This window comes from Felis catus, chromosome C1, assembly GCF_018350175.1.
Source record: "Felis catus isolate Fca126 chromosome C1, F.catus_Fca126_mat1.0, whole genome shotgun sequence".
Taxonomy (NCBI): Eukaryota; Metazoa; Chordata; class Mammalia; order Carnivora; family Felidae; genus Felis; species Felis catus.
In genome coordinates this window covers 79981379-79996797 of record NC_058375.1, presented here as the reverse complement: position 1 = coordinate 79996797, position 15419 = coordinate 79981379, and the positions used below count along the sequence as shown (strand labels likewise).

The 15419-nt window shown below is 38.2% G+C and overlaps 1 protein-coding gene across 5 annotated transcripts in view; it reads left to right on the top strand.

The window, feature by feature from the left end:
• The window catches only part of ARHGAP29 (Rho GTPase activating protein 29), a 66637-nt gene extending 52311 nt beyond the window's left edge, over nt 1–14326 (top strand). For all 5 annotated transcript variants that reach the window (XM_023258922.2, XM_045036221.1, XM_045036219.1 and 2 more), the window contains 9 exons: nt 181–285; nt 2501–2599; nt 3841–3980; nt 4259–4447; nt 4717–4854; nt 9145–9377; nt 10598–10928; nt 11051–11159; nt 13182–14326. In XM_023258922.2, coding sequence (XP_023114690.2) covers nt 181–285; nt 2501–2599; nt 3841–3980; nt 4259–4447; nt 4717–4854; nt 9145–9377; nt 10598–10928; nt 11051–11159; nt 13182–14071 — 2234 coding nt within the window. In that variant the 3' untranslated portion in view covers nt 14072–14326. The remainder of the gene's footprint in view (nt 1–180; nt 286–2500; nt 2600–3840; nt 3981–4258; nt 4448–4716; nt 4855–9144; nt 9378–10597; nt 10929–11050; nt 11160–13181) is intronic.
• The last annotated feature ends 1093 nt before the right edge of the window (nt 14327–15419 follow it).

Sequence of the window (15419 nt, the reverse complement as noted above, 5' to 3'; positions counted from 1 at the left end):
AGATGAAGTTGGATGCTTAACCCACTGAGCCACCCAGGCACCCCACACTGCAACTATCTTAAAGTCAATGGTTGATCACTGCTAAAGGAATTTGACTTGTCTCATTTCTGTAATGTCAGTATTTTGCCTGATGAAATCCTTCTGTAGCCAAGTTTGACTTTAAATATTCTTTTCTTGAAGGTCCTTCTTTTATAAGGTCATGGACATTTGGGATGTTTAGTGACTCTGAGAGCACTGGTGGAAGCAGTGAATCTAGATCTCTGGATTCTGAATCTATAAGTCCAGGTACGTAAGTATTTAAGTCTAGCAGAGAAAATTCAATGAAATACTCCTTTTGGGGGATATATTTTAACTACACTATTTTTATAAGGAACTGTGTCCTAGAGGAGTGTGTGTATATACACGCACAGTTTAAAGAAAAATAAACAGATCCTCATGTGTTCACCACCCAGCCTATAAGAAATAAAATATTATCAGTATATGAGAAAGGCCCTGTGGACACCTCCTTGAAAACCTTGCCCTGTTGCCCACCAGAATAAGCCATCATCCTGAATTTTGTTAATAATTCTGTAGCTATTTTAAATGTGTTAGTGCCTGTATCTACTTGAGCTTTTCCCTCTTTGGAATGTTATACAGATGGAATTATATACTATTTTTTGTGTGTGACTTCTTTCATCTTTTTTTTTAAGATTCATGTTGATGTGAATAGCTGTATTTATTTCATACCATATCTTCTATAGTATACTATTCTGTGAACATAACTGTATGTTTTAGATTGCTTTGTAGTTAATTGCTAAGATGAACAATATAGTTAACACCACTTTTTGTGCCTATAGTTACTTAATTTTTATAAATGCACCTTAAAAGGTACTTTGATAAAGAGAATTCCATGCTCCTTAGAGAGGCAGGATAGATATTCTGAACTCTGCTTTAGTGGCTTTAACGAAGATAAGCCATAGGTAATACAGCTAACAGGAGAAAAGAAGGTGGCGTTTGAACCCATGAGATTTTTCCTTCAAACCCATGAGATTCTTACTTTGGCATTCTTTCTCCTCCGCTCTTTTACCAAAGACTGCTCGAGTCCTATTCTTCCTGGCCCTTCTCCTAGGATCCTTGGCACTGTGGGAGATATATTATAAGATTTAGCCTACCTCAAAAGTCCAAGATATTTTTTATAGTGTTCTACATGTTACAGAAATTTTATTCATATAAATACATCTCTTGAGTTTAAATTTAGAAATAACTTCTATGCAGCATTGGGGTTTGTAGGCTTACTTTGTGTTTTCCTTTAAAACTAGCTCCATTCAGGCGGCACCCCGGAGATAAGAGCCTAAATACTTAACTAGATATTTCTAATTAGCTTTGTAAACACAAGACGGTTGTAGCTATCCCCAGAAATTAAGACCCAAACTAGGGCACACCCTAAATTATTTGGAATCCTGTAAGACTTCATGTGATAAAGACAAAAATTTGTAAACTAGTCACAAGATAAATGGTAAAGACCTAGGGATGCCTGACCTGGGAATGAGGAAACCTGGGGACATGACAGCTGTCCTCACATATTGGAGTGTGAAGAGATTACAGGGACAGGGCTTGTCTGCTCCTTTAGGGAGAAGTGTGACCAGAGGCTGGGTTTCATAAGCGGGCAGACTGCTGCTCAAAAATGTAAGGAAACCATTTTACAGTTGGAATCGTTCTGAATGGAACATGTGACCCCATGATTTCTCAGTCGGTAAGAACACATTCAAAACAAAAACTAGATGACCACGTATCTCTTAAACATATTTTGAAAGGAATCTTTTGGAGGGAAAGATGTTGGTTTAAGTCATCTCTCAGCCCTAAGATCGTTAAGGCCTTGAGGTGAGTGAAATCTTCCACTTAGATATCGCCCTCTTTGTAATATCAGCAGGGAGCAGATAAACCTCGTTACCTAGTCCAGCTGCTCTGATACCTGCACAGTGTCCTTTGCTGACGTGGCTTGTGTCCTGTGTTCTTACCTCCCTGCCAGGGATCTTTATTCCTGCTTCCCATTCTCCCATCTTCCTGGGCAACATTAATGTGACCTTACTGTTGTGTTGCTGTAATCATAGATGTTTGTATGTTTTAGACAGCTTTAGGTTACACTGTATACATTTCTTTGTAACTCAATTCAACGAGTATTTAATGACAATTTACCATTGTGCCAGTATTCCTTGCCCTTGTAAAGCATACAGTGTCTAACACTTACTATCAGAAGTTGGCAGTAAGGTCTTACTGGAATGTATGATTCCTCAATTTTAAATTTATTTGGAAAAGTCAGGTTTGGTTGAATTTTCTGTTGTTCCTAGTAATAAATATCATAATTCCCTATATCCAAAGTCTGCGAATGGAAGCAGCTTTTTCTATTTCTGTTTGTTCTCTTGAGCAGAATAGTATGATTGTGTTATTCCAAAAATAGTGTCATTACCCATTTCTTAAATTCTACATTGTTCAGGTGATTGTGTTCACAATTTTCTTTTAGGAGACTTTCATCGAAAACTTCCACGAACTCCATCCAGTGGAACCATGTCTTCTGCCGATGATTTAGATGAGAGAGAGCCACCTTCCCCTTCAGAAGCTGGTATTGCTTTAATGTGAATCAAGTACCCACTAAACCCTTTGAGTCAGCAGCACTGCATGATATTAGGAAAATAGTATAAAGAATTACTTTGCTGTGTGTTGAGACATTATAATGACTTAAATATATCCCCCAAAATTATGTAAAGTATGGGTTAATAATGTACTAGTGAAATGTTACAAATAAAAATAAAAGAATAAGCAACAAAACTAACTCTAAAATGTATTTGATGCCAAAATAGGCTAGTTATTTTGATCTTTTATAAAACAAATACAGTGACTGAACTGTTAAAAGGTTGCAATGCATGAGAAACTCAGAAAAAGTCTCTTTAAAAGAAATAGTGGAAGAAGCTAGGCAGAAAAAGTAAATACATTCTTGAGGACAAGGAAAGTTATAGAGGTTGACAGATACAAAAGATATCAGTTAACCTTAATGACTTGAATTAGACTCATATAAATAAGTTTTGCACATTTGAAAACTTGATATACCTTTTTGGGCATCATTAACTAAAATAATATGGAACATCTGACCTCTGGTAGGGTATTGATACAGAACTAGCTAGTATTATCTGTAATTTTATAATGAATTAAGAATAAGTAGCTTGGGGTGCCTGGGTGGCTCATTCGGTTAAGCGTCCGACTTCAGCTCAGGTCATGATCTCGCAGTCCATGAGTTCGAGCCCTGTGTTGGGTTCTGTGCTGACAGCTCAGAGCCTGGAGCCTGCTTTGAATTCTGTGTCTCCCTCTCTCTCTGCCCCTCCCCTGCTCATGCTCTCTCTCTGTCTCAAAAATAAATAAAAACATTAAAAAAAAAAAAAGAGTAGCTTTATCTTCAATGCAAATAATACAAACTGGTTTCATACAGCTAGTTTTCTTTCTTTCAAGCTTTTATAGGGGCATTTTCTAAGAATGTAATGCCACCTCCATAACACCCTTCCAGGCGCTATAAAGAGTATATTAATAACAGTGTAGATTTACTGATTCTGAAAACATTATGCCATGCTATATTAGAAGTATCTTACTGGTTTGGTCATGATTTTTACCCATTGCTCAAATATTTAATAAATATTTACCTTGAAGAGATCTATAAATTGAATGTTTATTTTGATGTTACAGACTCAAATTAACAGCTTTTTGTAATGCATGAATTATTACAAGGTCTAAAGATTTTTTAAAACTTAGTATCATGTGTTATAATTTTTATGCCATTTTATAATTCTTATACTAATTTATCTCTGTTTCAAGGACCCAACTCCCTTGGAACATTTAAGAAAACATTGATGTCAAAGGCAGCTCTCACTCACAAGTTTCGAAAATTAAGGTCCCCCACAAAATGTAGGGATTGTGAAGGCATTGTAGTATTCCAAGGTGTTGAATGTGAAGAGGTAAGACATTTCTGGAATTACATTAGCTCCTTTATGCTCTTTTCTGTATACTTTTTTGTTGCTAATTTTATTGATTGAGATCTCTTGCAGGTATATTTTTAAGAAATTAAACTATTGTGTACTTTCTGTAATTTTATATTTCATTCAGATATTGAGTGTATTTCAAACACCAGTACCTTTTAAACTCGTTTTTGTTATGTTACCACTCTACCTAGTTTGCTGTGTTGTTCACAGCTTTAAAGTGAGTGAACCATGTTTTAACTGTTATTTTCTTGTAGTGTCTCCTTGTTTGTCACCGAAAGTGTTTGGAAAATTTAGTCATCATTTGTGGTCATCAGAAACTTCCAGGGAAAATACACTTATTTGGAGCAGAATTCACACAAGTTGCAAAAAAGGAATCAGATGGCATCCCATTTATACTCAAAATATGTGCTTCAGAGATTGAACACAGAGCCTTGTGTCTACAGGTACATTGTAACTCTTAAAATTAAGTTTAAAAACACAAATCCCTATGTGATTTGTTCTAATGGTGAGACTTTAAAGGAAAACAGTGCTCTCAATTTTTAATAAGGAACTGAATTTATTCAGATTTATTTGGAAAATACCTCACTTGGCCCTAGTTTTTTTCCTTAATTATTAAGAAAAATTGAAATAGACACATCAGATATATTTATATGTCTTCATTTAACCATTGATACTAAAGGCGAATTTTGCCCAATTTTTCCATTTTCTTAAGGGAATTTATCGTGTATGTGGAAACAAAATAAAAACTGAAAAACTGTGTCAAGCCTTGGAAAATGGAATGCACTTGGTAGACATTTCAGAATTTAGTTCACATGACATCTGTGACGTCTTGAAATTATACCTTCGACAGGTAACGTTTTCATCCTTGAAAAGTACCATTAAACAGAAAGAAAAAATATGACTTGTGTTTTGCTGATAACATTTACTACACATATATTTTCATTGACATAGACTATATTGATGTGTCTCTAATTGTACAGATCAAAGAGCATATAAAATACATATATAGTTTAAAGACCAATAATAAAACATTCATTTCCCATCACCTCACTTAAGGAAATAGAACATCACCCTGTAGAAGGCTCCTGTGTGCCCTTCTCCAGTTGTGGTGCTCAACTCGGCCCCTGGGCTCTTGTCTAACCTTGTTAATACCTCCTTCTCTTTTCTTAATAGTTTTAATACCTGTTGTATGTTCCCACACAGTGTGTCGTTAATGTGTCATTGAGGACTAAGAGGTAATGAGTTTAGGTAACTGAGAGGAAAGCATAAATCTAGCTGTGTAAGCAAAGGCCATAGTCCAACTTTACCTTCATTGATATTCTCACATAGCTAATGTGGGAGGCCAGTGGGCAAGATCATGAGTGCATCCTGGGAACATGAAGTTCAGTGTATCTGGGGCATCTGCAGGGCTTTCAAATAAGCTGAGTACTGGAGATTTAGCAGGAATATGGTCAGGGGTGGGCTGCTCTGTATTTTTTCTTTTTATGCTCACTGTTGAATCTGGGGCTTTTAGGAGTAGATCCAAAGAAAACACTCCTGTGGGGTAAAGTAATAATTGGCCTTAGTGGCTTCAGGCAGCAGTTCATGGAGCAGTTGTAGAAACAATCAGCACATTATTATGATGAGCCAAATACAAAAAAGATATGGGTCAAGTGTGGCTGCATTCTGTCCTTGGGTGAAAATGAAGAGAGAGTCACAGAGAGCAGAGCAGTGATGGTCTTGGCCATGTCCATCTCTGGAGTTCTGTTCTGCATCTAGATCCTTTTTAATTATTGTGAATATCTGTCATCCTAGGATCTCCCTTCACCTTCTCCCCTCTGAGGGGGACACCTGTCTTCTGTGTCTTGTCTTCCTGTTCATGGTTTATGTTCCTGTTTAGGTCATGCCATCCTTGAGCAAGGTGGAATAAGAGTAGATTCTTGAAATCTTTTTTATCTGTAAATGTCTTTATTCTGCTTTCTTAAATGGGATGAAAGAGTATGGATAGTATGGAAGGTTATAGTATCTTACTCTAGAAATTCTTTTCCTTCACAATTTTGAAGACTTTTTTTTTTTTGAGACATTTTTTATTCTCCTTGAAGCCTGAAATCTTTCTCATTTCTGATTTTTTGTATGAGGGCTGTTGTTTTCTCTTTGAAAGCTTGTCAAATCTTCTTTTCTCCCCATTGTTTTAAAATTTCACAACCTTGATGCCTTGATGCATGTGTCTTCTCCTCTGTCCTTCCAGGAACCCCACAAGCTCTGTCCTCCTTGGCCTTTTGTTCTTGGGACTAATTTTGTTGCTCATTTCCTCCTCTCTGTTTTCTCTGTATTTTCTTTCTGGAACTTAAATATGTATACCTGACACCTTATACTGGTTCTCTAGTTCCCTCATCTTCTCTCTGTTTTGTTTTTGTTTTAACACTTTTTAAAAAGATTTCCTCAGTTTTATTTTCCACATCTACTTTGATCTATTTCATTTCTGAGATCATGGTTTAATTTCCAAGAACTTGGCTGTCTGTTCCTTTTACAGCATCCTTTTTTATTTTTTTTTTTATTTTTTTTTTTATTTTTTTTCAACGTTTATTTATTTTTGGGACAGAGAGAGACAGAGCATGAACAGGGGAGGGGCAGAGAGAGAGGGAGACACAGAATCAGAAACAGGCTCCAGGCTCTGAGCCATCAGCCCAGAGCCTGACGCGGGGCTCAAACTCACTGACTGCGAGATCGTGACCCGGCTGAAGTCGGACGCTCAACCGACTGCGCCACCCAGGCGCCCCGCACAGCATCCTTTTTTAATGAATGTAATATTTTATTTATCTGAGATATTCACAGCTTTTTTTCTAAAAAGGATTCTTTGCTTAGCCTTCAGCACTATTCAGTAGGAATATAATGTGAGCCCTATATATAATAGTAAAATTTCTAGGAGCCACATAAAAAGGTGAAGTTAATTTTCATACTTAACATACTGAAATATCATCTGAACATCTAATCAGTATTTTTTTTTTAATTTTTTTTTTTCAACGTTTATTTATTTTTGGGACAGAGAGAGACAGAGCATGAACGGGGGAGGGGCAGAGAGAGAGGGAGACACAGAATCGGAAACAGGCTCCAGGCTCCGAGCCATCAGCCCAGAGCCCGACGCGGGGCTCGAACTCACGGACCACGAGATCGTGACCTGGCTGAAGTCGGACGCTTAACCGACTGCGCCACCCAGGCGCCCCCCTAATCAGTATTTTTAAATTATTAGAAGGAAAGGTTACTGAGTCTTTGAATTCTGGTGTGTATTTTTCATATAGAGTACATGTCATTTAACCACATTTTCAGTGCTCAGTAGCCCTGTGTGGCTAGTGATTGCAATATTGCCAGTTCTAGACCTTCATTTGGTTTTTTTGAAACTTACTTTGATTCTGTCTTCTGTGGTTGTCTACTTGAAATGGAAGAATTGGAAATTGAAGTCTCTTTGGAAGTTTTTGAATACGTGAAGGCTTTAAAGATTCTGAGCTTTAGTGTCATCTAGAAGGGCTATTTGGGAAACACCTGATGTCTGTATCTCTAGGTCTGTGCTCTCAGGCTGGCTTCATACCCCACCGAAGGGTCTTTCCCTGTCTATAGGTGTGGTGCCAGAACTCTGTGAGCCAATTTGGGTAAGAAGACCCCATGGTCTCTGCCTCAGCATGCATACAATCACTAAATCCCTATTTTTAGAAGTTGACCACCTGTTGTTTGTGCTTGACTTTGCCCATCCAGAAGCCCTCTCTTTTACACTGCCCTGAGAAAAAAAATTCTCACACTTCTGGGGAAGAGGTTGGTCAGAAGCATGTTGCTGAGACAAGGATCTGGATATCTAATACTTCTTAAATAGTTCACCGTTCTCCAGGATCAGAGTACCTAGTGCTGACAGTTCCTGAGTCTCCTATAAATTGTGTTGTTTCTCATTTCACCTTTCTCAGGACTGCTGTCATTACTTATTTATCTGCTCTTCAGTGGTGAAATGTTGCTTTTATCTACATTCCTTTTCTGCTAGTCTTGTGGGCTTAACTGTGTTTTAGTGGGGTTGCAGAGGGAAAGAAACTGGGTACAAATGTTGGATCCGTCATGTTAGCCCACAAAACTATTTATATTTCTTTTTACAGGATGTTCACATTTGCAGAATTCAGCTAAGAAATGGAGACAGAGTACCTCTGAATGACTTTTAATCTCACAATGAATCATCCTTTATCTCTCCTAGCCAGTCAGGGAGAGGAAATAAACGGAGTCCAGTACTATTCCGTCTCAGGAATACTGTGGGACCAACACTTTAGTGTGGGAAACTATTCAATTCTTACAGTTTTAGAAAGCAGTCTTCATTTTACTTATATATGGGAAATTTGAAACCTCAAGAGGCTAAGTGACCTCCTTTAGATCCCAGAGTAGTAGGGGTAAAAATTAATGTCAAGGCTTCTCCTCCAGCAGGGGAGATCAGAGAGGTGGGTGCCAACCTCACCACAGATAGTGTAGGACACCAGCTAGCCAGAGATATGCTGTTTCCATTGCTGAGCAGTGTAAACGTTGGAATCAGTTATGCCGGTAGGGAGATCATGCCCCTTGATAGTTTGAGAGAGGAACTTTTCTTCAACCCACTTAGGGCAATTCAAGTTGTGCTTAAAAATTAGATAAAATGTTGACAGTGTCTTTCTTGTAAGCCATATTGTCTTATGCTGGTCTTCAGTCTGGCCAAAATAAAACACAAGGACCCTGTATTATTTTGTTCTCTGTCTACCCCATACCAATAAAATTCAGAATATAAACTTTTTCTAGTTAATGTTATTAATATGACTTTTAATATGGTTTTAATAAAACAGCTAACTTTGGGGCAGTCATAAATGTAATTGGTATAGGGTACAGCAGAGTTTTAAATTCCCATCATGCAGCTTTAGGTTTTAAAAAAGTTTTACTGATTATCAATTAACTCATATTTAATATAGATATAATTTTTGGCGATGTCAGATTCACCTTATAGATCGCATCGGTAACAAAACGTGTACATTTATAATGAGGATTAACCTTAAATCTTGTGAATCATAATGGACATGCTAAATCACTCAGTAGCTAGTCAGTAAATTATTAACGGGGGAAAAATGGACAGATTGATATTCCTAATGTAATCTTATTTCTTTAGCTCCCAGAACCATTCATTTTATTCAGATTGTACAAAGAATTTATAGACCTTGCAAAAGAGATCCAACATGTAAATGAAGAACAGGAGTCAAAAAAGGATAACTCCGAGGACAAAAAATGGCCGAGTATATGTATAGAAATAAACCGAATTCTTATAAAAAGCAAGGACCTCCTAAGACAACTGCCAGTGTCAAATTTTAACAGTCTTCATTATCTCATAGTTCATCTTAAGCGGTAAGAATTTTGTATAAGACAAGCATTCATTAGTGGGTGGAAATCAGTGTTTTCGTTTTGCTTTTTTGGTTTTTTAAAAATTGTAGCAAAATACACATAAATTGACCGTCTTAACCACTTTTAAGTGTATGGTTCAGTAGTATTAAGTGCATTCATATTGTTGTGATGTTTTTAAAAGGAACATTTTCTTTCTAATATGTGTTAGGGAAAGGGAGACATTGAGTATATGTTCTTACAGCTAACATCCTTCCTTCAGTTGCCTCCTATGTGCCAGGCTCTTGCTGGGAAAATAAGGATGAGAATGTAAGGTTTCTGTCACCTGTTGTGCTTGTCAGCCTCGGGGCAGACCTGCAGACAAGTGCAGTTGCAGCACGGTTCTTGTTCTAAGGGAGTCGTGCACAGCATGCAAAGGAACATGGGGGATTGGAAGGTCGTGAATCAGAGAAGGTAGCCCTTAGCCAGATGTGAAGAACTGGGTGGTGGTTTGGTGACCAAGAATCTGAAAAGGCATTCCGAGTAGGAGGTAACAGACACAGAGACACGAGATAAGTTTGCATTTGGGAAGTATAGGTAATTCAGTTAGGCTAGGACAAAGCAAGCAGTAGCTTGAAGTGAGTTAGGTAGAGGCCTGATAAAGTCATACATACCTGCCAGATGAGTTGACTGTCTTCCTTCTGTACCTACTGAAGAATTTTGATCCAGGAATTTAACATGTTCGGATTTGCTCGTTAGGTCTTTCTGGCAGCCATATGGAGAATGAGTTGGAGGGGGGTCCTCTACTGCAGTTCAGAACTTCTTGGGTAGTCTAGAAGTGAAAGGTGTGGAGAGCTTGAAACAAGGCAGTAGAGCAGAGAGATCTTTAGGAGGCAGAATCAGAAGACTAGCTGTGGCAGTGAGAGAGAAATCGACAATGTTTAACTTTCCAGCGTAAACACCTGGAGGATGTGCTATATATATACTAAGATGGGAGCAGCTCTTAGGGTTTTTTTGCTTCTGCTTTTCTGCTGGTAAAACTTTAGTAGTTCTTTCTACTTAATTAAATTTGATCCAATACTGTGAAACCCAATTTTCTGTGTGGTCAATATCTAATCAAATAAATATATCCTTTTTCTAGACTTGTACCACCCATTTTTCCTCCACCCTTCCCAACCCATAGTAAACTACCATCAAGGAAATCTAATAGGCGAATCTTACACAGTTTTCTGTGTTCTATTTCACAGAGTCGTGGATCATGCAGAAGAAAACAAAATGAACTCCAAAAATTTGGGGGTGATATTTGGCCCAAGTCTCATTAGGCCAAGGCCCACAACAGCACCTGTCACCATCTCCTCTCTTGCTGAATACTCAAATCAAGCACGGTTGGTAGAGTTCCTCATTACTTACTCACAGAAGATCTTCGATGGGTCCCTGCAGCCACAAGATGTAGTTGTGTGTAGTATAGGTGGTGTTGCATCTCATGTTGATCAAGGCTGTCTTCCAAAGCCTCTATTGTCACCAGAAGAAAGAGACCCAGAACATTCTACGAAGTCACTGTTTTTCTCTTCAAAGGAAGTGAGTTTTGACCTTTATGGAATTGTGTTGGAAATTTGTAATGTTTGTATTAGTAAGTTAAAAATCTTTGAATTGTTTTAAAGTGTGTTTTACTTCTTACATTTAAAATTCTCCATCAACAGGATATGCATACTGTGGGTAGTGAAACCAAAAGTTTTGAGCCAGCTACATCATTTGAGGAATCAGAACGAAAGCAAAACGCATTAGAAAAATGTGATGCATGTCTCACCGGTGAGTGGCCATGTAAAATACATGTTTGCTGACTTAAAACTGTGCCAGTTAACTATGTCTAAAAGCCAAAATGGTGAAGTCAAAAGAAATCAGAGAAAGAAATTTCATTAGTAAATGGATCTTTACTGGCCATTAAAAAGTTGCTCTATACTATACCTTACATTTGAATGAATGTCATTCTTTACAATAAGACATCTTGGAATTCATAGTCGCTTTTGTTCCCTTTCCAAAAAGTTCTTTTTCATTTTTGCCTTCAAGTAAAGTCAAGGCAGAAATGTGTTGAACAGTATGAATTATCATACAATCTGTTAGTATATAGAGTATTGTATTGACCTAACTGCTCATACCAAGTCAACTAGAATCCTAAAATTAAAAATAGACTCTTAAAACTCCTAAAACTTTTTTCAAGTGCTTTTACCTGTCACCTTTCATGTATTAAGCATAAATATGTGTATATCTTTTTTTATTTACTTGACTACAGTCAATTTATTCACTGTATGATAAGTTTAGTTGCAGGGGTTAGCTGTCAAGCTGGTGAAAGGCTTCCATTTGTTACTATAATTCGATGTATCACCAGAGCTAACTTCTAGTTTTTAAAAATGCAGTGATACACATTAAATTTGTTGTGTAATCCTGTATCAATGATCATAGTCTGACAGGATCTAAAAGGTAAGGAAGCTAACATTCATTAAGTATTTGCCTGCTCTGTGCTAAGCACTGTGATTATTGTTCGATTCCGTATATCTGAGTTGATCTTCATAACAATTCTGTGCTGTAAGGTAGGTAGTACCAGCCCCATTTGACTCATAGCCTAATAGTCTGAGGGTGGTTAAATAAAGTCAAAGGTCATGCCCCCAATAAATTGTTGAGTCAGTATTTGAACTTATACCTGTGCTTATTTCACTCTTGTGATCTAGGGCTCCCAATTAGGAACAGCAGTTTTCATAAATGTCCTTTTTTTGAAAGCATATTACATATCAGAAAATTGTGAACACTTTTCATGATTACATCATTTAGGCCACACATCATCATAGATACAATTATGATTTTTTTTTTCTTGTTAGATGAAGACAGGGACAGTGACATCGCCTTGCCCAGTGCAAAAGCAGTAGAGCTGAGCTAAACCCAGCACGTGGGCCTCAGAGTATGCACTCTTACCCATTACACGATAAGTTTGTCCCTCGGAACTTAAGGAACATATTTTAGTTGGTGCCCATAGCCCGACCACAACCGCTCAGTTCCCTTAGAGTGGTCCTTAAATGTGGGGAAGGACCTGGGAAAGAAACACGAGACAGCATTGCCCTGGAAGCCCAGGGGAGACAGGTCAGTGGTGTCAGGTAAGGAGGAAGGTCAGCTGAGATGAAGACTGACCAGCGATTCTGATGGCCTCCTGTCTGCAAAGCTCTGCCTAAGAGATGTGGGGGGAGGGCCCGGCAACGGGAAAGGACTGCCTGCTGTGCTCAGGGCAGCTGAAGTTCAAAGCCAGAATGGTGCCGAGCCACAGACTTGTTTGATGTTTTCCAGCAGTAAAGAGGAGCCATGAGCAGAGGGCTGGAATTTTCCAGGAATGGGAATTTTTCGGGGGAGACAGACACTGCAAAAAAGGACAAGGTTTGAAGGAGCTGAGCATTCTAGTTTGAGAAAACGTGGGCCACGGGTCCAGACTGTAGGAGAGAGAAGAAAGTAAGCCTGGGGGTAAACAGTAAATGGGGAGAATGGTGTTGTCTTTACCAAAAACAGAACAATTCAACCTTAATGGGACAGGACGAATGTTATAGTGCATTTATTAGTTGATCAGATAAGAAGGGGCATCTAAGGCATCTAATAGGATATGTTCTCACTGTGGGTTGAATGTAACTGAAAATAGCAGATTGAGCTCTGCATAGATAATTGAGAATAACTTGGAAAAATACATAAGACTTTTGCTGTTTTGATTGGCTCTTCATCTATAAATCATTCAGACTCTCTTGTTAACCACATGCCATGAAATTTGATTTTTAAATAAATCTTTTCCTTTTTTAGACAACAAAGTGGGTTTGCTTATAGACCTAGAGCTTGAATCAGCATCACAGAAGATGGACGATGTTTGTAAAACCTCCAAGCCACTTAATCTGAAATCAGATAGGGAAGCAAACAGTGTTGAAAGGCATGCTCCAAGGACCAAGATGAGACCTGTAAGTTTGCCTGTAGATAGACTACTTCTTCTGGCAAGCCCCCCAAATGAGAGAAATGGCAGAAATATGGGGACTGTAAATTCCGACAAGTTTTGCAAGAATCCTACCTTTGAAGGAGTTAGTAAGAAAGATACTCCTTCTGTTGGTTGTTCCAAATTGGATGGCTCTGAGCAGTCAACTCTACAAAGCCCTTGGGAGCAACAATGGGAACAAAATGGCCTACCTGTAAAGACTGCAGTGACTGTGCCCAGTGCACTCCAGGACAGAGGACTGACAACGAGCCCCAGGATCACTGGGGGCCACCCAGTCAGTGCCGCCCAGCCCAGTAAGCCATACTCAGAACCAGTGAGGCCAGCGAGACAGGTGTCTGGGAGACGGTCCTCTGATTCCTGTCCTCCTGCTCCTGTCCGAGCGCCCAGAACACTGCAGCCGCAGCATTGGACAACGTTTTATAAACCACGTGCTCCCATGGGTGGTGTGAAAGGGGATGAGGAGAAAGCTGCAGCACCCTCCCCAGCACCGCCTCCCAGCACAACTCCCACCCCCCAGGGGCATGCGCTAAGAACAGTGCCAGACTCTGAAAACGCCCCAGCTGCCCCCACACAGCCCACCAGGAAGCCTAAAGAGAGCCCTGAGGAGCGGGACTTGCCTGATGTGCCGCCAGCTTGCCAGAGACCAAGGCTAAAACGAATGCAACAATTCGAAGACCTTGAAGATGAAATCCCACAGTTTGTGTAGGGTTGTCAGAATTCAGCTTTTCTCTTTTTGTTTTGTTTTGTGGTATTATGTTTTGTGAAAGAAACTTTTGACAGGGCCCCTTTTGTATAGTATGCCAAATCATGGATTTTGCTATTTGTCGTCGTATTACATTATACTGTGTTGGTTATGTTGAATGGTAGATTGTTTTGATAGGGCCCCATCTGTGCCTCACTGGAATTATATGTATTTTTAAAGTTGTGAATAAATAGGTGGACTCATGTTTTTTAAAGTTCAGTTGATTTTTCCCATAAAATGGTTCATTTAAATGCATCCCTAATATATGATATAGTTCTCAACTAACAGGTGCAATTGGGGAAAATCAGCTTTATTTTTTGAAGTGAAACTACGTTGCTTATTTATAAAAGAAATATTTCTGAATGCAAGTGCCTGAAAGATCTTTGTTTGGTAGGATTGTTTTGTTCACACAATTTTATAGTGTGTCTTCGACCATTTGTATGGTATATATGTAACCTTTTATTTTTCAGTTGGCAGTTCACTTTTTAATATTTACATAATGGCCAAAAGGCTTGCAAATCTCTATTTAATTGCATTTTGGTTAATTGTCAGATTTTCCATGTGGTAGTCAATTGAATTGTACAAAGAAAGTGCACTTAAGCTTGTTTCTAAATTACATAGTTCAGCTATGCCTTATTTGGCTTTAGATGGTTTTAATACATTTAATATTTTTTTTTACCTCTTGGCTTTGTTCTGCATAAACTTTTGTTGTTCAACAGTTCTGAACCTTTTGGTATTTTATATAATGGCCCAAAAATGTTTTAAAATTCAATGCATTTCCTCTTCATATTGTCTGTTTTTTTTTTTTTTTAACCACTCCTTTGGTATGAAATGTTTTCGCTTTTAAGTAATTCTATGTACTTTTTCTACCAGGACTTTTAACCATTGACGATGTATGTTTCATCCAAATCATGCAGAGATTTATTTAAGTTGATTCTAAGAGTATAGTTCGATAAGGATCATTGTTTGGAACTTGAGAGAAGGTGTAGATGATTGGACAGATGTATTTCATTTATCAAATTCTCAGTTTTTAGAACTAGTACAGTCCTGTTATTTTCTGGGTTTCATTATTTTGCCTAAAATAGGGTATAAAAGGGACTAAAAAAGTAAAATAGCCTCTTTTCCTATGTGTGAATTATATTTGTAGAAAATGCTTTTATATGACCCTGTTATAGTTGATAAAAAATATATGTGTGTGTGTGTGTGTGTGTGTGTGTGTGTGTGTGTGTGTGTGTGTGTATACATGGCTTCTCATGTATAAATTAAGTTCTCATGGCTTCTCTGAAATTGTTGCCTCTTAGGGCATGAGACT